The sequence below is a fragment of the Apiospora aurea genome (assembly GCF_038362705.1).
Source record: "Apiospora aurea strain CBS 24483 chromosome Unknown utg000008l_segment0_segment0, whole genome shotgun sequence".
NCBI lineage: Eukaryota > Fungi > Ascomycota > Sordariomycetes > Amphisphaeriales > Apiosporaceae > Apiospora > Apiospora aurea.
In genome coordinates this window covers 4,299,620-4,320,444 of record NW_027117395.1, presented here as the reverse complement: position 1 = coordinate 4,320,444, position 20,825 = coordinate 4,299,620, and the positions used below count along the sequence as shown (strand labels likewise).

Genomic DNA, 20,825 nt, shown 5'->3' with positions numbered 1-20,825 from the left:
GGCAGGCCCAAACATGCTTGCGATCACAATCCTATGCGACTCAGCACCTCCTATCATCGGACCCGTTTCTCGTGCATTGGCCCTCCAAACGGCCTGCGCCTATTCAAGTTCGGCCTGAGTCGGTACACGGCGAGTAGGATCCCTCCCATGTGGAGCAAACTATTCCTGTTAGCTCATCGACTCTGGAGATAAAGGAACCAATTGAGCTACGAGCTGGCACCTATCCCGTTCATCGCGGTTGCTTGCAGCCTGCAGGTTAGTCGAAGTCCCACGACATTACTCTTATTTCGATTAACAACACGCAACACACCAAACAGGCACTGCCCTTCATTACTCTCCGCCAGAGCTGGGTATCATCTACTCCTCTTTCCACACGCCTTTCTGTCAAGACACCATCCAACACTGCTGGGAATCACACAACATCGTAATCCCCGGTCACTCTTCCTCTTCGAACACAATCAAAGGGCGCAGTTCAAGCACCTAGAACAGGACGATTATAGGCGCTCCAACCAAGCTCTATTGGCTAGCCCTGCGGACTGACGGTGCCGCGCTCCCAGCGTGTTGGGTGCCAGGCCTCGCCGTGCCTGCCTTTGATGCGTGAGACCGGATAGAGCGAGCCTTGCGGCTGGCGTACTTCCCGGCTTCGTAGTTCAACGCTGGAATCGTCAGGCCGTAAGGCTGAGTGAGCCCTTCCGCGTTGTGCTGGTCGATCTCGACACGGATGCAGCAGTCGAGGGATCCATCATTGCCCTTGCCATGCGTCTCAAGGCGCGACGCTTTGTGGTCAGTTCCTGCGTTGCGCTCTCCTTTGTGCAGGAACGAATGGCCATCCTTGCCCTCGAACTCGTTTCCAGTGGCAGCAGCAGCTTTTGCTTCCGCATCACCGTTGGCCGTTGTTCCGCGATTGTTGGGCGAGTTCTCCGTGATGATGGCAAAGTTGCGGCTCGGCATTGTTACGTGGTTCGAGCTGGCCGTCTTGGTGGTGTCACCGGGGTCCTTGTTGAAGAGATTCATCAGGGTCTCATCCGTATCCTGGTTGAGATGGTGAATCTTGTTGCGTCTCGCAAGAAGATTGGCAATTGCATTAGGCGGTGGCTTGTTGACAATAGCCGACGAGACGACGTTGACGATGTATCGATGGTCTTCTTCAGCAGGAATGTGCAACTTGGGGTTGGAATAGAACCGGCCTAGAGCAGCCAGATGAACATCGCCTCCCAGGATGGTAACTCGGACCGAGTGCTCGGCGGCAACACCTTGCAGTCGCTCGATGAATGCATTGCGCTCCTTCTTGTGAGTTCTTGCTGTGTAATGGTCGTCCAAATCATCGAGGAGATCGACGCTTCCGTCGAAATGATTAAACACACCACCGCCTTTCCAGGTCTGTTAGTCTCAGGTGTATACGTGGTCCAAGATATTCACTTACCAAAGCCGAAGCGTCTGTTAAGGAACTTGATCGGGGCGATCATTGGGCTTGAGAAAATGTTCTCCAACCAAGTGAGACGCTACGTATGGTCAATAGGTTTCAGTTGCGATGGACTCGGTAGACTTACAGGATACGCAATGGGGATTCCGAGAAGGACGATCAAGTGCTTGTATCCTTGGCCCGACTGTTCGGCGGTCGAAAGTTCTTGTCGGAGTCGATCAAATATCATATCGTACGTCTCAGGGTAGTTGACCTGATGGCGGGTTCGCTCTGTCCGAGCATCGATGCCCACAAAGGCTACTCTGGCTCCCAACCTGGCGAACATGTTCATGGAATGTTCGGCGACATAGGGACCCGGCTGTTTGCCAATAATGTAGCCTTGTTCAGTGCCAAGAGTTTGCTTGGCGACAAAGGTGTCCTTGAGCTGAGCATGGTCGGCATTGTCGCCCGCCTCCATCGTCTGCGGCGCATCTGTGGTATAGGTCGAAGACGGGGGCGCAAGATGGTGCTGGAAGAGCATGTAGTATTTGTGCGCGGTGCCACCAATGCCACGGAACACATCGCACTTCATGAAATCGTTGACGTAAGATCCGAATCCGTCGATGATATCGTGATCGTCCCATATGTTGAGCGCCGGAATTTGCCCATTTGCTGTCGCAAAAGGCTCAGTTGAGTACCACCGGATGTAGTTGTTGAGGTAGTAATCGTCGCAGGCTTGCCGGAGTGACTCCGGGAAGGGGTAGTCTCTTCGCGCCTTTGGATTTCCAATGTCCGTCCAAGCTCGAAGAGGGCCGTCAACTCGAATTCCGTCGTTGTAAATCTGATCACCACCACCAATCATGACATGAAACGGGTTTTCGGCATGGCGACGCTGGACGTCGTTCCACAATGCGGCACCACTCCACGCATCTTCGTCGGTTCCCACGCTGAAGCCGTTGCAAGAATGAAACATCATGCGCATCGACTCGCTGGCAGCAGGCACAAAGAAATAGTTGACCTTGGGCTTTGTTGTGCTCTTGTACCGTACATCGGCAATTGAGTAGGCCCATTTCGTCTCGGTTTCGTGAACATCGCAAGTAAGAGAGAATTGCCAAAAGGTGTTCCGGGGATCAGAGTACAAACAGTTGCCTGCGACATCCGTTCCGTGATCACTCCTAATACCGTTCGCGTGGTTCGCCAAGGCCGACTCAGCACCATTTGCTCCGACGCCTTCTCCGGTAAGACCTTGTTGCAAGCTGTGGGCTGCCTCGACACGGCCAATGTTGAGGGTAGGCTTGAACTCCTGTGTCTTGCCTCCCCCTTTTGTGACGATGAGAGCGCTACCGTACCAGACACCATTTTCTATGTGTCGGAAGTTGATCAGGGGACCACACACGACCTCCTTCCCGTCGTCGACCGCAGCAGTATCGGCAGCGCCATCGTTGGCACCATTAGTATCGCCAATCACGATAGGCTTGAAGTTGCCCGTGTCCTGTGTCGAAGGTCGGTCGCCTTCAACTCTCGACTTGTTCAGGAAGCTGCTCAGGTCCTGGGTATCGGCACTCGCAAGTTGCGCATCCCGGGGAACAACGTGGCGGTGGAATGAAGACGACTCTTGATGTCGCCATTGGCTCGCAGACGCATACTGGCTCGAATGATCGGCTTCCGCAAGGGGATCCCTGTCGGCATGCGACGACATGTTGAGCGTCGCTAGTAATAAAAAACGGTCGGGCGTAAAGAAATTGAGCGTTCTGAACAGGCGCTTCTCGTGGGAGCGTCACTAAAAGAGAGACTGTCGGTCACAACGCGTACAGCAGCTGGAGATTCTGTCGCGCCGGCAATTGCCAAGGTTATTGCTTGCGTTGCTAGCAGCTGTGATGGGTAACCGTTGCGCTGATCAGCAACTTAAACGGCTTAGTTGCCAGAACGCGAAAGTCACCGAGGGTATCACTTGGACGAGAGATCGAGGACTGGTAAGATTTGAAAAGGACGAGCGGCAGTGGGCGTGCCGTATATATCAAGAAGACGTATGCCAAGCCCGCGAAATATCAGGGCGATTCAGGCAGGGGGAGCTTCCAACTTGGCCAAGAGGTACCAGAGCCAGTCGGGCCGCACTCAAAAAATAATCTGCTGCTAGGTCCTAAGGGATACCAGATAAAAAGAGAAGAAAGATTGCTTCAGGGGTGTGCAGATGAGGAAAACCATATGTATCATGTCACGAAGGAGGAAAAGAAACCACAACGCCAGACATGCTGCCAAGACGTCACAACAGCAATTGGATGTTCCTTTGAGTCTCACGATGGGCCGTCACCATAAAGACCGACCAAGGAGAAGGAAACATGATGGAGTTGGTTCCCATGGCCAGCAAACCAAACCCCCATGCAAACGACCAATCCCTGCAGCTCCCCTGTCCGTTTAGTCCTGAAGTGGCTCCCGGGTATGTGGCCCCAGCTTCTTCGAATCCTCTTGCAATCTCGGAAAGCAAACATACGCCTTGCTTTCATGCAGCATTCCGTAAGGCTACTAACCCGATCAAAATATGGAATACATTTGATTGACTGAGGACGCGTCCTGGAGTTCGACTTAAGTGCGAAGTAAATTGAATTGACCGACCGTCCGGTCTGATGCTGTCCCGTCCCAGCTTCTCTCAGCCGATGACCCCATCGACTTTGGACGAAACAAGACTTGGAATTAGCGAGATCAGTCTGTCTGAATCATATGTACCACTCTCTATCAAGTAGCGGCGCTTGTACTAGTGTAAATCTGGATCTTTCAGGTGCGATAGCTGTTGCAAGAGAGCCAAGCCGGTTTAAGCGGCATCTTTGTCTGTCGGAGACGGGCCCGAGCCGTTCCCCGATGGAACCGTTGTACGTATCTCGAGGTTTCTTTGATGGTGCTGGCCGCACCCACTCAAAGCAGGACAACCACGTGAAGATGAAGTAATTCTTCCAGATGCCAGTATCTTAGGTTATTGCCTCTACCCCCTTTATTAAATCCCACGTTGGTATCTTTGAGGAATCGCAGTTCTTGCCAAATCGCTCATCGGCATGTTTCCTCTCAACATAGCGAGCGCATTGCAGCGTCCCTGATCGGATCCCAAGCTGTTGCAGAGGTGCCGAGAGCCCTTGGATCTGATGCAAGTGCCTCTACTGCTTCCTTAACCCATCCGACGCAGTTCCATCCAGGCACGTCGGGTCGTTCCGGTATGCCACGAAAGATTTCTTGGAGCCGGTTCTTGTCATTGACCTTTGCAATCATCACGCGGACGAGCAGCCCGTTCACTGGGGCTATGGGAACCTCTGTCTCCTCATACTGCCACATAGAACCGACGACACCATTCTGTGACCCGACGGAGTTCTTGACGTGGAATTTGGTGCCCCTACTCGCTTCCGATTCGTTCTTTGGTCCGACGATGAACGACCAATGATACCTACCATGCCATCAGCTTCATTTTCGAGCCAGTTGCTGCGCAGCTACGACATACTTATCCTCGAAGTTGGGCATCGTCGGAGGGCCCCCCGCGCGCAAACAGGGCGACGTACAGCCGCGGTTTGTTCGAGGGCATCTGACAAACGACGTGCCGAGATTCAGCTGCTCTGCTCTACGAACCTAACCAACCATGAAAAGCTTCCAGGAGCAGTTAGAACCTTCAATGTTACCTAGAATCGGCCAACAATCAAGAGCAAACCAAGCGGGAATTATGTTATACCACACAATTACCAACAGCCAGGTTCCGCTTTGTTACATAAATTTTGCGAGGCCGCGAAATGGGTCTTTGGGCAGATGCTCGCGTGCTTGTGTGGTCTGCACCCCTGCAGCAGCTACAGCACCTTTGATCTAACTTCCACCGTCGAGAAAGAAGCCCGCAAACACTGCAGCCAGGGCCAAAATGGGATCTTCCGGGAGCCTAACATACGATGTCTACAATAATACGATAGTCCCCAACGTCTTAGCTAATCTCACAGCACACTATACCTATATGTATTGCCATTATATCCGTTTTTGGTCAGGGGTAATAGTCTTTCAAGTCAATAGTGGCTAACTGGAGTGTCTCCTCAGGTCGGTCGCAAGGCATTCTAGGCTATAAGTATAGCGTGGCGGTGTATATTAATCCTCTAAACCTTTTCGTATTATATACAAGATGCACCCATCAGGACCAGATCCGATGCAAGTGTCGATTTGCTTGCCCGCCTCCGGCAGCCGGCTGCGGCAACTAGCAGCCGCGGTAGGGAACGGTGGGACCCATCAATGATGGGCACCTTCTGGGCATCTGCCACCCTGCACTGGGGGCGACTTGACTTGGCCCACTGGAACATGGAATTTGCGGGCCCCGGTCCTTCCGCAGGCACTGCTAAGGTGCTTTTTGGGGCTTCACCTCCAGTTCTCTCTAGCACTGATGCGATTCGATTGATTGATGGATCAATTGCATTGATGCACTTCCCGTCTTGCTTCTGAGACATGACCTCGCGCATATAGCATTATCGATCTGGAATTGTGCTGTCGTCGTCGCGTTGCAAGCCTTCCCTCTCTTTCCCCCAAATAGTCATTCGTTACGTGTAATATACCATCCTCTCTTGCCCTGCCTCTCGCGACAACATCTTGCTGTACAGTAGTGCCCGGTCCGTCTTCGATTAACTCGACTCAATTTATTTCCACCGCAGCAACCGAAACCACCCCAATCGGCCGTGTGAAACTCTGTTGTTGGAGGCATGGCCACCACCCGACCCAGCGTGGCTGACGACGCAGCTCTTCTTACGTCTCCAACATCAAATACTCTGCCGGGCCAAGCTGCATCTGTCCAGCCCGAAGCTGGCATCAAGGACGTGTTAGTCCTCGGCCCAGGCGTGTCGTTGGCTTTCAAGGGCGATTCCTTGGTGATAAAAGGCAGGTCACAAACACCAAAAGCTTAAAGCGCACTGGCAACCCAGAGACCGACATCAGCCTTACTGACCGCGAGCCGAACAGACAAAACCCTTACGAAGAAACAACGATCCAAGATCTGCGGCATACCTATTGGCGCATCGCCCTCCGAGTATGTCGTCCCCTTTTACAATGTCCTCTGGGCCGAGCTCCTCGGAAACGCCGTCTTTATCGACATTGCGACCGTGTCGAAGAAGCAGACACGTCCTTTGAAGCTCACGTTTACCATCCACGATGTCTCCGAAGCCGCCATCACCCCGTGGATCGAAGAACTGTTGAACCGTGCATACGGCGGCGCACAGAGGCGGAAACAAGCGAAGGTGCTGGTCAACCCACACGCCGGCCCTGGAGGCGCGGTCAAGATCTGGGACAACGAGGTGAAGCCGATTTTTGACTCGGCGCGCATGGCACTTGACATTACCCACACCACCTTCTCCGGGGAGGCAGTTGGTCTCTGCCAGGAGCTTAACATCGATGACTACGATGTTGTTATTCCTTGTTCTGGCGATGGATTACCACACGAAGTTTTCAACGGTCTGGGCAAGCGGCCTGATGCGCGCCGCGCGTTGCAACAGCTTGCTGTGGCGCATATCCCTTGCGGTAGCGGCAACGGCATGAGCTGTAACCTGAATGGTACTCCCAACCCCAGTTTGGCCGCTCTGGCTATCGTCAAGGGGGTTCGGACACCTATGGATCTTGTGAGCCTCTCTCAAGGGGGCAACAGAATTCTGAGTTTCTTGAGCCAGTCGCTTGGCATCATCGCGGAGGCCGATCTGGGGACGGAGAACATGCGCTGGATGGGTGCTGCCAGGTTCGATGTCGGTGTCGTGCAGAGGATCTTTGCGAAGAAGACTTACCCTTGCGAAATCTCGGTCAAGGTCGAGATATCGAACAAAGATGAAATCAAGAGCCACTACAAGACAGAGTACGAGAGTGTTGACTACACTACGCGCAAGGAGGCCACATCTAGCGGTCGTGCTGAGTCGACCGAGGATGACTCGATGTCTACCTCTGCTGAGAGTGGAGATGGTCTTCCGCCCCTGAAATATGGAACCATCAAAGACAAAGTACCGAGCGATTGGGAAACTGTCACGCACGAGAACTTGGGCAACTTCTACTGTGGAAATGTAAGTTCTCGCCATACATGGCTTCTTCAATTCTGGGCTAACGGATTCCCAGATGGCGTGGATGGCGCCCAATGCCAATTTCTTCTCCGCGGCCTGCGCCAACGATGGCCTCATGGACCTCGTCACCAACGACGGCAACATATCTCCCCTGAAATACTTGGACCTAATGACCTCTGTCGAATCCGGCCAGTTCTTCGACAAGCCCGCTACCTCGTACAGGAAGGTGGTGGCGTACCGCATCACACCACGCTCCAAGGAGGGCTACATCAGTGTGGATGGCGAACGTGTGCCCTTCGAGCCATTCCAGGCCGAAGTGCACCAAGGCCTCGCCACGGTAATTTCCAAGAACGGAAAGTACGAGGCTCCTGGGCCCATGGGGTGGGAGAAAGCCGACCTGGCAGCTAAGGACACAGTCACGGCGGCGCCCTAGTGTTCGCGCTTTCGAAAAAATGTTCGCAAGCCTTTTGTTTATCATAAAGCGAAGAAAAATGAGAACGACAAGGACGAGAGACGGAAGACGATATACCCATATAGAACATGCTTGATGGACGACGTTTCTTGTTTTCACCAGGCCTGTACTTATAGCTCCTTTTTCAATAGGCCTTACACTTTCTATAGTATTATTAAGAACAGCGTTTGGCAAACAGATTCTACTACTAGATCGGAAAAGTGTGTCGCATTTGCATGGATATCTAGACCTCGTGACCAGGAACTCCTGAAACTCCTGACCCAATTCACATGAAAGAAGAGCCAGCCGGTACTCTATAATATAGATATGTTCCGGCAACAACAATCAGTCGTCGAAGCCGCCCCAGCCGTCCTTTTCTCCAACCTCCTTCTTTTCCTCCTCCTCGCCGTCCTCTCCCATCTCCTCGTCCTCGGCCGTCTTCTCGTTCCACGGTAGGCGCTCGTCCGCGAGACCGTCCTTGGCCCTCGCGCGGCAGGGCTTGCTGGGGCTCTTGATCTGCTTCTCGACGACGGCCTTGACGCCCTCGAGGAACTTGGCGTCGTCCTCTGTGGCGTCCTCGCCCGTCATGCCCGCGCGCTCCACCTCGTCCACCCAGATGTCCAGGACGTGCAGCCGGAGGCCGACCGAGACCTTGGCGAGGTCGCCCGTCTCCTCGATGGGCCACTCGCGCAGGAGCGCGAGCATGGCCTCCGCCCTGGTCTCCTTGGTGGTGCTCTTGCCGTTCTTGGTCTTGATGACCTTGTTCTCGCGCGCCCAGGCGAAGCTGGCGCCGAGCACGCGACGCACGAGCAGCATGAACTTCTCCATGCGCAGGACATCGATGCTGGTCCACTGGCGGCTCAGCGTCTCCCAGAAGGCGCGCAGGAAGGGCACGACGGCGTCATCGGGCAGGACGCCTACGAGCGCGGCCAGCTCCGCGCACAGGTTCTGCTGCGGGATCGGCCGGTCCGCCATCCAGAGCGCATAGAACAGGCCCTTCCAGAGCTTCAGGTGGTCGAGGGGCGACAGGGTCCGGGTCGTCGTCGACGCCGTCAGGAAGGTGCGCAGGGTGTCGAGGGCTTCGGTGCGGACTTTGCGCTCTGTTGGTTGGGAGAAGAGGTTTGCGTTAGCTTTGGTTTCTTCTACTTGGAATAGAGCCGCAAGGTAAGGGGCCGCGGTTTCGTATATCAGGAGGACTTACCACTCGAGGCGAGGTTTTTTATAAAGGGCATGCTCCTCTCGTCGGACGCCATTTTGACGGTTGGACAGATTGACCGAAAAGATATAGGTGAAAGAGAAAGAATTGGTGGCGTGTCCGTTGGGCATTTATTGATCCTTCCGTCAGAAAGAAGTTGTCGGAATCGAGGGCCCTGTGTATTTGTTGTCGTGGTATTTGAAAATGCCTTGCGCAGAATTGGTATTATTTGTTTGCGCTTCACTGTTGCTTCTTGGTCCAGTCGCTAGATACTTTTTTTTGCTGCGAGATGCATCTCGAAAATTTTGGCCCCGCTTAGCTGGACTTACGGAACCGTTTCCGCGACTGTAACCGTCCCGCCTCTGCGCGCCAGCCATACTGGGCTTCAGATGCAGCTGCTACGAACGTCTTCATGTCTTGAATTTGCGATACCTGCCTGAATACTAAGCACACCACAGGATGTATGTTCTTAGCGATCCGATTCTACGAGTGATTATCAGGCTCGTAAATGCCCCCTACCGTAATGACAACTTAATGTCCTCTTGTCGTAGGTAGAACGTGAAGGTTACTTACTCTGGCATAGCGGGGTTAATTCAGCTGCCTACGATACCCACCAAGGTAATAATCCCCCAAGCTGCATGCAAAGTTAAGAAGGCTCTTCCTATCGATCGGCGACGAATAATAGCCTGCTGTAAGCAATTACCCTTCCATCCAAGTAATAGGCAAGATGGCCGAGCGGTCTAAGGCGCTACGTTCAGGTAAACCTTCATGGGTTTAGCGAGCATCGTAGTCAGGAAACTGGCGTGGGTTCGAATCCCACTCTTGTCATCAATTTTCTTTTTGTCTCATTTATGAGGTGCATCTCTCCTTTTGCAGCACCTCTACGTTGCCGAAACTCCTGTGGTGTTTTGTTTTTATTGGCTTCCGGTCTTTCTAACCGACATGACTGCGTTTGTTCTGTACTTGATCACCTAATACACACTTTCTTGTTAGTGGAACACATAGTAAGGACGTCTGCATGTCACGGGTCACGATGATGGCAACGGCTATAAGTTTACCAAAAGAGCAACGTCTCTGGGTGAACGTTCGTGTTCCCTCGGACACCGACTTTTGTTGACCACATTCAATGCGTTCGAGAACTCCACTTGTCCCAACTGTGAAAGAAAGGCATTTCAGCGCCTTTCAACCGGACTTCGGTGCACAATGGTCTTTGCAGCTCCGTTAGCTGCGCGGAGACCTCAATGGGTGTCAAAGAACGGTGTTGTGAAAATCCCCGGGGCGGCTGAATCACAACCTGCCTTGCCCCGTAACCCTTAAGAGAGGCCCCGTTTCTCAATGTTGGCGACAACTCTCCGCCAGGCATCAAGCACCGCAAATCGACAAAGCCACAAACCTGCCGTTCACAATGTCGAGAAGCACGATCCAGGCCTGGCTGGATGCGGTCGAGGAGGACTTCCTTGACACGCACGGGGAGCCGCCGCCACCCATTCCCGCACGAAACCCGGCCCGGCTAGCCAAGACGCAAGGAACGGCCGCCACATCATCATCAAACGATAAGTCGTCTGACGAAAAGAAGAAGCCGCAAGAGTCAACAGAAGCACCGACTGACCACCCAAGCCCCAAGGTCGACCATTCGGAGAAGCCTCCTTCTCCAACCAAGCAGACATGAGCAAGCTCGGGCAAAAACATAGCCCCCTTTCGAGACCCGAGGACATGGGAACAAAACCACAGCTCCTCCCAACATCCTACAGTTATGACTGAATGTAGTGGCACGAATTGGTAAAACAACAAAACCCCTTCAGCATCATACGCAAGCTTATCTCTCCCAAGACCCGTGATCCGTAAAGTCAGTCGTGAGTGAGACCAGAATACCTAGTACCCCCCTGCATAAGTCGAGCTAACCGTATGTCCGCAGACCGTTGCATTTGCCCCAGTAACAGCCACCCATGACCCTGGTATCTGGGGACGATCGGTTGATGATGCCAGTCTCTCGGCCACGATCGACGACCTTGAACACGCTGTGGTTGATGCGCTCTACCATGTGGGTCGATATCCCCATCGCCTGGTAGGGGCTGTTCCGCTCTCCCAGTCCTGCTGTTGCTGGAAGATCCTCAGCATCTCCAGCGAAAAGGACATGACAAGGCTTCGGCGTGCGCTTCATCGTAGACTGGCCGAGACTTCACGCCCTGTGGCCCGCAGCGGTTAGACTAGGATAGCCACAGTGGAGATAAGGAGATACGCTCCGATATGAATCAATGGAGTTCACAATAGGGGGTTAATTGAATCGTAGTATCCATGGATAGTATTCACGGTATGTACATTTGTGATCAAGAAAGTATACCAGAAATCCACCAAGTAATACCTGTTTCCGGCATGGACTGCCCATGCTGTCTGTGTGTACCGCAATTTCCACCGTGCCAAACGTCACCCGTCAATCCATCCGAGACCCTCTCACTTCTTCGACAAGAGATAGATCTCCCCCTCGGCGCTGTTATCGCTGCCCACGAACAGCCCGCGGCCCCGCGGGTCCCAAGACGCCGCCGTCAGGCGGAAGCAGTTGCTCATCGTGAGCCCGTTGGCCGTGCAGCTGCCCGGGTTCGTGGCCGAGAAGATGTCGGTGTACCCCTGCGTGCTGTCGGCGGCCGCGACGGGGTCGTAGCCGCCGTCGCTCTTCTTGGTGAAGGGGATCTGGACGACCTTGAAGCCCGTGGGCGGCTGCCGGTCCCAGCTGCCGTGGAAGGTGACGTACATGTTGGTCGCGTTGGCGTCGAAGGCGTTCCAGATGGGCGCGCTGTGCGCCTGGAACGTCAGGCGCGGCGGCGTCGCCGTCTTGTCGCAGTCGGCGTCCTTGAAGGTGTTGTTGGGCGCCATCACGAAGTGGTTGCCCGTCTTGAGCGCCGTGTTGTCGGTGAAGGCCGCCTTGTCCCACACCGCGAAGCAGGTCGGGTAGCCGTACCAGGCGTTGCGGGTGGTGAGCGGGTCGCCGACTGGGGGAACGTATTAGACAGAATATTATGGAAGAGTGAAGGTAGTTAACTCACAGTAGTTCAGTTTCTCGGCTGGGTTGTCCTTGTGGATATCCCTCGACTGACCATTCACGGTTCGTCGGAGGTCCTACATGTATTCCGATTAGTAGAGGTATTCGCTCCAGAGTGCATGGTTACCTACATCGCCGCTGTTCTCCACGCCCCTGAACAATGTGTAAGTGAGTGCCCAATAAGGTGCCGGATGGGGCCGTCATGTACTTACCAGACCATTCCGTTCGGGTCCGCGATAAAGCCGATCTCATTCCGCAGTCCGTAAGCCATCACCTCTCCTCCGCTGTTGTAGTTGTACCCATTGGCAGGGACCTTGTCCATGTCGAAGATTTTGATGAGCGCCCGTCCACTCCCCATATTCAGCGCCTGCTGATCCAAGTTGGACGTGCTCCCCGTCTGCAGCAGGACCATGTTGGGCTTCTGCGGCACGACGAGCAAGTTGCGCGTCGAGTGGATGCCCGAGACCATGCCGCTGACGACGGTCTTCTGGCCGCTGACCCTGCGCGTGGCCGCGTCGTACGCCCACTGGTACGCCACGCGCTCGGTGCTGGCGTAGAGCGTCTTGCCGTCGGGCGTGATGGCGAGGCCGTGGTTCAGCTGGCCCAGGGCGATCAGCGTGCTGCTGCTGTTGAGACACCCGTCGGCGCCAAAGGTGTGCACCGAGATGCCCTTGCCGCTCTCGGACACGAGCATGTTGCCCAGGGGGTCCCAGACGATCGTCCGGGGTTGGCGCAGGTTGCCGGCGACCTTGACGACGCTCCATCCTGAGCCTAGGGTATAGGTGTATCTCATTCGGGAGACGCCGCTGCAAGTGGTCGGCAAGGGCAGGGGGTCGAGTTGAGCTTGGGCGTGGCCTACTCATGGTATTAGACAGGGTTCCGAGAGAGAAGATCGGGAAAGGCAATGTTTGTTGCTTACCAACTCCCATCAGGAGTAGCGCCACTGCGCTGAATAGTGCCTTGATCAGAATCATGATGAATACTCAAGTCTTGAAGATCTGAGGTAGCTCTGGCAACGTTAGATCTTTCTGGATTCTGATGGGCTATGGTTCCAGGAGAGGGATGCAAGTGATATAGTGAAGGCATCCAGAGCTAAGCCGGAACAGTCTGCCCCGTTATGACATGCTTGGACTTGGAGGTACATGGTATTTAATTGCCAAGAGTGGTGTTATCCGGCAGAGGTTTTGTATCTTGACCGATACGGCCGGCAAGTCACCCAACGGTCATTCATATTAGACCTATATTGCCCCTGATGAAGCGGGGTGGGGGATGTCGGCATTTGGGATCCTCGTGGTTGCAATCTATGCACAACACCCGATTGGCCTGGTTCATTTGGGTTGACAGGATGCTACGCTCCTACTCCCATCTTGGCACCAGTGTCGTAATGCCTGCCCTGATTCTTTGGCCCCTTTTCTCCGTGCAGCTCAGACAGGCAAAAGGAAATGAATCCTGCATGACCTCGTTGGGGAAAATGCATGCTACCCGGTTGCACAGCAGACTTCAGACTTAACATAGAATGAAAGATAGTATTGACTGACCTCTTGAACCGAAATTGTGCCCAGAGCTGCCAGAGTCGTGTATGGCAACAATAGGAGGAACCGTATGCCACCTCGCCAATCCCCTGTCAATGACGATAGTAGGAGGCATCATAATTCAAGACTGTAGGGCCAGTATATATCCGATTCTTTCTCTACCAGGATGGTGATGTCCTAAGATCTAATGGGATTTCTAACTATAGAATCGCTATAAATAGAACAATTATATAATTCAACGCAGGCACGTATCGTATATTCAAGAGTTTGGACTATCCATGCCTCTTTTATCCAATACCCACAAACGTTTCATGCGAATGCTCTCCTGTACAAGTAGCCCTTACCAAGCCCGTAGTATTAAGCACTATATATCTCTTTCGGAATTGATATGATCAAGTAGTCTTTCCCGTTGTCTCTCCCTGACTGGCCGGCACCCGCATGCCCCCGCCAGCTTCTCCGGATGCAGAAGGTGGCCTCTCCGTATATAGACAAAGTAAGTGTAGCAGAAACTGGCCGCAGCGGTCGCACCGATGGAAGCGAGAGCCGGGATCATGAACTGTTGCGGACGAGAGAAGACCATCGTCGATGCGTAGGAAAGGAGTTCGAATGCATTTTGCCAGGCTGACTCTACGGACGAAAAGGTACCTCGGATATCCGCTTCGACGTCCTGATGATTGAATTATATGTGTTAGCTGGTATGTGTGTCATCCATATGGCGCTGGTGGCGAGATCTTACCTCTTGCACGATAATTTGCGTACAGAGATCAAAGCCTCTCAGACTTATGCGACTGAGAACCGTACCGCCTACCATACCGGTCGCCGCGAGAACAGGATCGTCCTCGCGGTACGCCATGAATACAGCCATACCAGCTACCAGCATGGTGATCTGCAAGGTACTGAACCATAGCCCTGCTCGGACGGTGCCGAGTGCGCTCATCAGCCATGGGGCTACCCACGTGGCCAAAACTTCAAAGACGACGCTAAACGTCCTCGTGACACCGATCCGTGTCGAGTCGTAGCCCGAAGCGAGCAGGAAGGTGACCATCTGGCCCCCGAAGCTGAGAACGGTAAAATAGAGCAGGGCGCAAGCCATGGAAGGGAGGAGGGCACGATGGCGGAAGTAAAGGTGGAAGTCTGCGGCAGACTTTCTGAAAATGGCTTGGATGCGTCTCCAGTGTGGTAGGGTGCAGCTCGCGGCTCGGCCGTCGTCAATGGGCGTATCCGGTCGGCTGACCTGCGGCCCGTTCTTGGGGATCTGGAGCCCGTCCACCTCACGGTAGACTCGTGCGATAGTGAAGTATTCGACAACGACAGATGTGAGGCTCATACTTAGATTGACCCAAACCGCAAACCCTGTAGAGATTCCTGCTAGTAGGGCGATAAAAAGAGGGCCGAATAGCTTGCATAATAGATCGATGCGTCGCATTTGCGCATTGAGGGATCTCAGAGCCGCCTCGTCATTGCCAGTAATAACGACTACCTGTGGACGGGGCACGCCCTGCTTTTAGCGTCTGAGACTTGAAGTATAAGACGAAATGACCCGGATTGAATACTCACCCAATCCTTCTCTATTGAAATCAGGTTCAAGGTGGAACACAGCTTCTCGATGCAAGCCAGGAAGGCCAATAGTGCCAGCAAACCCACTTTCCATCGAGAGCTCAGCGACCCGCGCATGACAAGGAGGCCAAAGATGGCACAGGACAGAGCCACGGCAAGGCGCTCGCCGACAATGGAGACCCTGACCACCTGGAGGCGGTCGCCGTGGTCGATGTAGTGCCCCACAGCAGGCGCGAAGACGATCGCGGCCAGCCCGCGGGTGATGGCATAGATGGACATGGGCAACAGCGTGCCCGGGAAGATGGCGGCGAGATAGAGCACAGCGCCAAACTGGAAGAGGCGCGAGTTCCACGCTGACAATACATGCGACACATAAAGGGCCCGGGTGATGCTTCGAGGGATTCCTTCTTGTGGGTGGTGGCGTTGTCTCTCGGGGGCGTCGCCGCCGCTCGTCTCCCCAGTCCCCAGCAGTGGAGTCTGTTCGCTAGCCATTGAGCGAATATATATATCCAAGGCTTATTTCAAGGCAAGAACGCTGCCCATTGGCTTAGCTCTTGCTTCTTTTGGTGATTGAGGGCGAAAAAAGACGTTGGAGGACGTTGGAAGTCTGAAGACCCCCGTCCCCCCCCCGCAGTTCCAGTGGATCGGGTCATGTATGATTGCACGCTCAGAACCACTCACACCGATACGACAGTTGGAAGGCCAGCCAGATATATCTAAACTGCGTCGAAACATTTCTCGCTGCTGCCTCAGAATGGCCTCAGCATCGACTTGGACATTGGCATGGTGGGAATTGGTAGGTGACGAAAGTCTATTTGGCAAATGGTATAAATACCTCCCACTGCTCCAGAGAAATAATAATTCCTTCTTCCTGTTTGTTACTTACTTTTTTTTATTCACACACATCTTTGCTCTTTCCTTCCTTCCTTCCTTCCTTCAGTTCACATCACCAAACTCGATACCGACTACCAACCTCTCCAGCCTCATGTGAGTTCCAGAGCCGTTGTAGTTGACACCATACCGACAGACAACTCGTTGGGCGGGATTTGCAGAAGTGAAAGGACGTACTGCCCCTACGGTTAGGACCGTGGACGTACAGAGACTAGGACTTCGACCCTGCCAAGAGAAAGGCGGCCTTTGATCTCTTCGAGATTGGATCCTCGCCTTGTCTTTTGGTATGGTCGCGGCCCTTGCCTGGCGTGCCCACGGTCGTTCCGTAAGTCCTTTCACTTCTGCAAAGCCCCACCATCGTAACTGGCTGCAACGGTGGTCGCAACTGCAACGTGTCCTGGGACTGGCATGAGGTTTGGAGATCGGTAGTCCTAATTTCCTCTCTCTTTCCTGCTCGCTCTTGTTCGTTCCTCTCTTTTCATAGTACGTTGTTTGCCCTCGCTCCCTCGCGTTTATTGCGTGGTTTGCTGACTTCACGATGTGACTGATCCGAGCTTAGTGTAGGTAGTCACCTAGATAGCAAATAAACATTCCATTATACAATTGACTTGACCAATCATTGAGGTGTTCAATCATTAAGTCCGTAATACGGGCCGTAGTTTTGTTTAGGAGCCGTGCTCATGCTGGTGTACGTTGTGTAGGTGCATGTAGCTAGGAATACTCCTGCATGGAATACATCCTCGTAGCCCATCCCAGATCACTCATAAAGAAAAGTTGCCAGATACTCGAGCATGTGCGTACTAGGTAGCAATGAATCGCTTCAACCAATGACGAAGGCACGCCGCTCATGATCTGTATTGCTTCATACAAAGGACGTGGTGAGGACACGCCTGCCACATATGCATACACCCGACTACCTAGGCTTTTCTTGTACACTGACACTCCCTGTCTGCACTCGTGAAAAACACATATCCCCGTCCTCTTCATAATCGAAACGCCAAATTCATCAACCTAATCGTACACAGCCATCATCTCTCGCACTCCCTTAATCCCCGCGATCCTACCGCCTAACGCCACACATCCCCCTGACTCTCCAACAGAACCTCCATGACCCCCTTCCCCACCACCCCTCCCCCTCCTCCAGCAGATTCCTTGAGCTCGGAACCACTACTACCACCAATACCGCACAGCCGCGTCGTGTTCACCACCGCCCACGGGCCGAACCCGCCATCTCTAGTAGTAGCGTGACACCCCTCACCAAAGCTGCACCCAAACGCCAACGGCACCTGCACCGCGTGCGTGACGCGCGTGTGGCGGCACTGGCCCTCCTTGGTGCAGGCCCAGCCGCAGATCATGTGCTTGCCCTTCATGCTGCTGGCCCGGCCGCCGTTGCCCGAGGACGGTTTCAGGTCGTCGACGGGGTGGCCGCACCGGTAGACGAAGGTGAGGCAGATGCAGTAGTTGGCCTGGTACGGTACGGGGGACTGGTAAGAGGTGGTATTGGTACTGGTCTGGGCCTGGGCCTGGGCTGGAGACGATGCATGGTTGTCGAAGTAGTCGTTGAAGTAGCCATCGTCGGGATTGGTCACGTCCAGACGCGGAGTGCTGGGTGTAGACGAGGACGGCACCCTGGTCGGGGACGGCGAGCGCGAGGATTGCGGCGCCGAGATGGAGCGCTTGAGCGACTGCTGTGCCACGTCCGAGACCGTTCGCAGGAGGGACCGCGACGAGACATGTCTTCGATGAGCGACGTTTGGCACCGGAAGGTTCAAGGACGGGGTGAGGTGCTTGCCAAAGATGGCTGAAGCAGGCGACGATGGTGCTTTGGGGCTTTCGCTGCTGCCATGATGATGGTGGTGGAGGGAGCCGAAGGAGGGCTTCGGCGAGAGGATCTCTGCCCGCCTGTTGTACTGCTGCGGGTGCTTAAACTCGATGCGTACAGGGCGGCTGAGACGGCCTACTAGACTGCAGCAGGCTGGATGGTTAGTGCAGTATGTCGTCTTGATGGCAGAGATGCAGCCCTGGTCGTCAAACTCGAGGAGGACTTCACACATGCTGGGCAAATGATACCAGTGCAGGTACACTGGATTAAATGGCCATAAATGTGTGCAACTTCAAGAGTTTTGTGCTCGAGTGGTTCGAGTAGGTGGTAGTAGAAAAAGGTAGCATGAAATGTGTCGCGACGTTCATGTACGTCGATTGAAGTCGGCCGGCATTTCAAGTGAAGCCTGTGTGTATGGCAATGATTCATGCGGGTTTGAGCAAACTTCGGGACATACCAAGGACTTTGCTGTGTACAAGCCGGGGAATGATCAAACGGCTTTTGTGGTAAGTGACAGTGAGGGTTGCTTCACTCTTGGTGAACGTCAAATGACCTCGGGAGTTAGGCCAACTGTTTTGAGCCATGGAGGGAGCGACCCTACGGGACTTCTTCCACGTACTTTTTACTTGTACATCACAGTCTCCTTCCCCGCAGCTTTCATCTGAGAATGTATAGGTGATTAACATGATCTTCAAATGTTGAGAAATATGGGTATCGCGTTTATTCTAACATGGGCGTGATGGTAAACTCGAACAGATCTTCAGGACTTAGCTACGGAATAATCTCAGGCCAGCCTCCTCAGCAGTAACACCGCCCATTTCCTCGTCCTCGGAAACTGCGTCTTCGTCCAACACATTCTCGACTTGTTGCCCAAAGAGCGTACCAAACAGGCGGTCAATGGCGGACGGTTCCCATTGCCTGCGGTCCTCTGGTGCCATGAACTCTTGGAGCTTTTCGTGGACGTTGAACCTCATCTTCCTTCCCTTGCTTGCCTTCGTGTCGACATGCTTCTTGGTCTTGGCCTCCTTCACAGCGGCATACCGAAGCGTGGCTGTTTGTCCAGTAGCGGCAGACGCATCAGCAGTACGCTGGTCAACGAGCTCCTTCAGAAGGAGCTGGTAGAAATCGGCATCGTCGTAGATATCCGGATCCTCGGCGACCTTCTTTGCAACCTGAGCAGGCGCACAGGAGCGTGGTGTACGCGTACGCTTGACAAGTCTCTCAGTGCCTTCAGGGTCTTGCATCTTTTGCTCCAACCAAGTGGTCAGGTTTTGTTGACCCTTGGACTGCTTGTTCCTGAAACCATGCTGGGCTGCAGGGTCCATGCGCGCCTTCTTGACCTTTTCATCCCAGTTCTCGAGAACATTCTTCCGGCGCACAAGCGCCTTGTTCTCCATGTCTTGCATCTTCTCCCAGATGTCCTCGCTTGAATCGTCTATTTCAATTGTTCGCTTTCGCTTCTGACCAGCACCGGGTTGCATATCTGTACGGAATGCGTCAATAGCATTCCATAGCTTGATCGCGGCAGCCTCGGCGGCCTCATATGGCTCGTTTTGGTCATCGGATTGATCCACCGTAGGTATCGTATTGGAGGCGACAATGGCCTTTTGAAGACGTATCCGAACGTTGAGAGCAGCATCGAAAGCTTTGCGTTGTTGGCGAACCGCCAGACCCTTTGCGACATCCTTCTGCATGGAGTCCACAAGCGAGCCGGTAACGCCATTCTTGCCATCGGCCTTCATTTCCAATTTGGCAAAATCCCTTTCAAGTTTCGAAGGCTTTTTTGGGAGCATCCTCGGCACTGTTATCGGAATCTTCGGCATCTTCTTGGTCCTCGTCATCTGAATTTTCGTCCGACTCGCCGTCATCGATGAAGTCGCCCATGTCATCATCAGAAGCCTCCTCCTCATCTTCATCATCGTCCTCATCGTCGTCTTCCTCCTCAGGCCCTTCTCCGTCTTCCGAAAGCTCGGCCTCGTCATCGAGGAAATCGGCGGCGGTAGGCCTGGCTACTCTCTTCCCCTTGACGGGCATGGGCTGCGAGCTGCCGCGGAAGGTGTATCCCAATTTGGAGAAGTTTTCCTCGTCGGTCTCGCCAAAGGCCTCGTCGCTGTCAATCTCGGCATCTTCGCCGCCGTACTCCTTTTGGTCGCGCTCGAGATCGGCGTTGTCGGGATCGACAAAGTCTTCGCCGTCTTCCCCGTCCGAGTCATCCTCTTCGGAGTCTTCGTTCCCGTTCAGCAGATCCTCGAGGGTATCCTCGAAGCCTTCCGACTCGGAACCCTCGGACGATTCTTCCAGGGCGTCACGGCTGACGCGGGTACCACGGTATTCAGGGCCGAGCTTGACGTCTTGCTTGCGCCTTAGCTTGGACTTGCCAACCGGTGCGTAGTGTTCGGTGCCGGCATTCTCGTCAACGCTGGCACCATCGCTGCCGCTGTCTTCGTTGTCTGTGGCAGGGGCATCTTCCGGGTCGTAGTCTGTCGCAAGATACCGTTAGCTAGGAAGCTTACACAAAGAGACCGAATGCGCGGTGGCGGGTATCAGCTTACCCTTTGCAGGCTTTTCTTCCCAATCTTCGAATTGCTTCGCCCTGCCCTTTGTTTTCGCCATTTTTTACAGCGTTGTCCTTTCCAATGGCAGATCGTTGGCTGGACCAGAAGAAGTTGGTTCTTCAGCTATAATCATGCCCCACTATGTTCTTGTACAAATTCCTCTCGAGAAATTTTGTCGGCAACAGACGGCAGAAACTTTTGGCTGGACGTGCATGGCACTAAATCTGCAGGGGTTGGGTGCTAGTTTTATGGGCGGTAGTGGGACCCAAAGTTAGCAGTTCGCTGAGCTTGGAGCCTCAATGATGAACAAACGATGGTATGTAATCCTGGTCGCGACGC

The 20,825-nt window shown here is 53.9% G+C and overlaps 11 protein-coding genes across 11 annotated transcripts; 2 read left to right on the top strand and 9 right to left on the bottom strand.

Moving 5' to 3' along the window:
- Positions 1 to 516: 516 nt before the first annotated feature.
- Positions 517 to 3,101, bottom strand: PG986_012810 (transcription factor protein; the record flags this gene model as incomplete). Its single annotated transcript, XM_066849032.1, has 3 exons — positions 517 to 1,370; positions 1,424 to 1,502; positions 1,551 to 3,101. The coding sequence occupies 3 exons, from the start codon at positions 3,099 to 3,101 to the stop codon at positions 517 to 519; spliced, it is 2,484 nt and encodes an 827-aa protein (XP_066695728.1).
- Positions 3,102 to 4,459: 1,358 nt separating this feature from the next.
- PG986_012809 (uncharacterized protein) lies at positions 4,460 to 4,906 on the bottom strand (the record flags this gene model as incomplete). The annotated part of the gene is made up of 2 exons (XM_066849031.1): positions 4,460 to 4,832; positions 4,887 to 4,906. 2 exons carry the CDS (start codon positions 4,904 to 4,906, stop codon positions 4,460 to 4,462), a joined length of 393 nt encoding a protein of 130 aa, XP_066695727.1.
- Positions 4,907 to 6,111: 1,205 nt separating this feature from the next.
- Positions 6,112 to 7,879, top strand: PG986_012808 (diacylglycerol kinase catalytic domain-containing protein; the record flags this gene model as incomplete). The annotated part of the gene is made up of 3 exons (XM_066849030.1): positions 6,112 to 6,290; positions 6,315 to 7,449; positions 7,502 to 7,879. 3 exons carry the CDS (start codon positions 6,112 to 6,114, stop codon positions 7,877 to 7,879), a joined length of 1,692 nt encoding a protein of 563 aa, XP_066695726.1.
- Positions 7,880 to 8,242: 363 nt separating this feature from the next.
- PG986_012807 (Ribosomal RNA-processing protein 1-like protein) lies at positions 8,243 to 9,150 on the bottom strand (the record flags this gene model as incomplete). The annotated part of the gene is made up of 2 exons (XM_066849029.1): positions 8,243 to 8,997; positions 9,099 to 9,150. 2 exons carry the CDS (start codon positions 9,148 to 9,150, stop codon positions 8,243 to 8,245), a joined length of 807 nt encoding a protein of 268 aa, XP_066695725.1.
- Positions 9,151 to 10,497: 1,347 nt separating this feature from the next.
- PG986_012806 (uncharacterized protein) lies at positions 10,498 to 10,761 on the top strand (the record flags this gene model as incomplete). The annotated part of the gene is made up of 1 exon (XM_066849028.1): positions 10,498 to 10,761. The coding sequence occupies one exon, from the start codon at positions 10,498 to 10,500 to the stop codon at positions 10,759 to 10,761; it is 264 nt and encodes an 87-aa protein (XP_066695724.1).
- Positions 10,762 to 10,989: 228 nt separating this feature from the next.
- PG986_012805 (uncharacterized protein) lies at positions 10,990 to 11,253 on the bottom strand (the record flags this gene model as incomplete). The annotated part of the gene is made up of 1 exon (XM_066849027.1): positions 10,990 to 11,253. The coding sequence occupies one exon, from the start codon at positions 11,251 to 11,253 to the stop codon at positions 10,990 to 10,992; it is 264 nt and encodes an 87-aa protein (XP_066695723.1).
- A 290-nt stretch (positions 11,254 to 11,543) lies between these two features.
- Positions 11,544 to 13,103, bottom strand: PG986_012804 (uncharacterized protein; the record flags this gene model as incomplete). The annotated part of the gene is made up of 5 exons (XM_066849026.1): positions 11,544 to 12,079; positions 12,134 to 12,206; positions 12,261 to 12,282; positions 12,342 to 12,984; positions 13,049 to 13,103. The coding sequence occupies 5 exons, from the start codon at positions 13,101 to 13,103 to the stop codon at positions 11,544 to 11,546; spliced, it is 1,329 nt and encodes a 442-aa protein (XP_066695722.1).
- A 922-nt stretch (positions 13,104 to 14,025) lies between these two features.
- PG986_012803 (uncharacterized protein) lies at positions 14,026 to 15,710 on the bottom strand (the record flags this gene model as incomplete). Its single annotated transcript, XM_066849025.1, has 3 exons — positions 14,026 to 14,328; positions 14,398 to 15,141; positions 15,219 to 15,710. 3 exons carry the CDS (start codon positions 15,708 to 15,710, stop codon positions 14,026 to 14,028), a joined length of 1,539 nt encoding a protein of 512 aa, XP_066695721.1.
- A 1,466-nt stretch (positions 15,711 to 17,176) lies between these two features.
- Positions 17,177 to 18,163, bottom strand: PG986_012802 (uncharacterized protein; the record flags this gene model as incomplete). The annotated part of the gene is made up of 1 exon (XM_066849024.1): positions 17,177 to 18,163. The coding sequence occupies one exon, from the start codon at positions 18,161 to 18,163 to the stop codon at positions 17,177 to 17,179; it is 987 nt and encodes a 328-aa protein (XP_066695720.1).
- A 535-nt stretch (positions 18,164 to 18,698) lies between these two features.
- On the bottom strand, positions 18,699 to 19,673 carry PG986_012801 (TRAUB domain-containing protein; the record flags this gene model as incomplete). The annotated part of the gene is made up of 1 exon (XM_066849023.1): positions 18,699 to 19,673. One exon carries the CDS (start codon positions 19,671 to 19,673, stop codon positions 18,699 to 18,701), a length of 975 nt encoding a protein of 324 aa, XP_066695719.1.
- Positions 19,674 to 19,695: 22 nt separating this feature from the next.
- PG986_012800 (uncharacterized protein) lies at positions 19,696 to 20,544 on the bottom strand (the record flags this gene model as incomplete). The annotated part of the gene is made up of 2 exons (XM_066849022.1): positions 19,696 to 20,411; positions 20,484 to 20,544. The coding sequence occupies 2 exons, from the start codon at positions 20,542 to 20,544 to the stop codon at positions 19,696 to 19,698; spliced, it is 777 nt and encodes a 258-aa protein (XP_066695718.1).
- Positions 20,545 to 20,825: the final 281 nt, after the last annotated feature.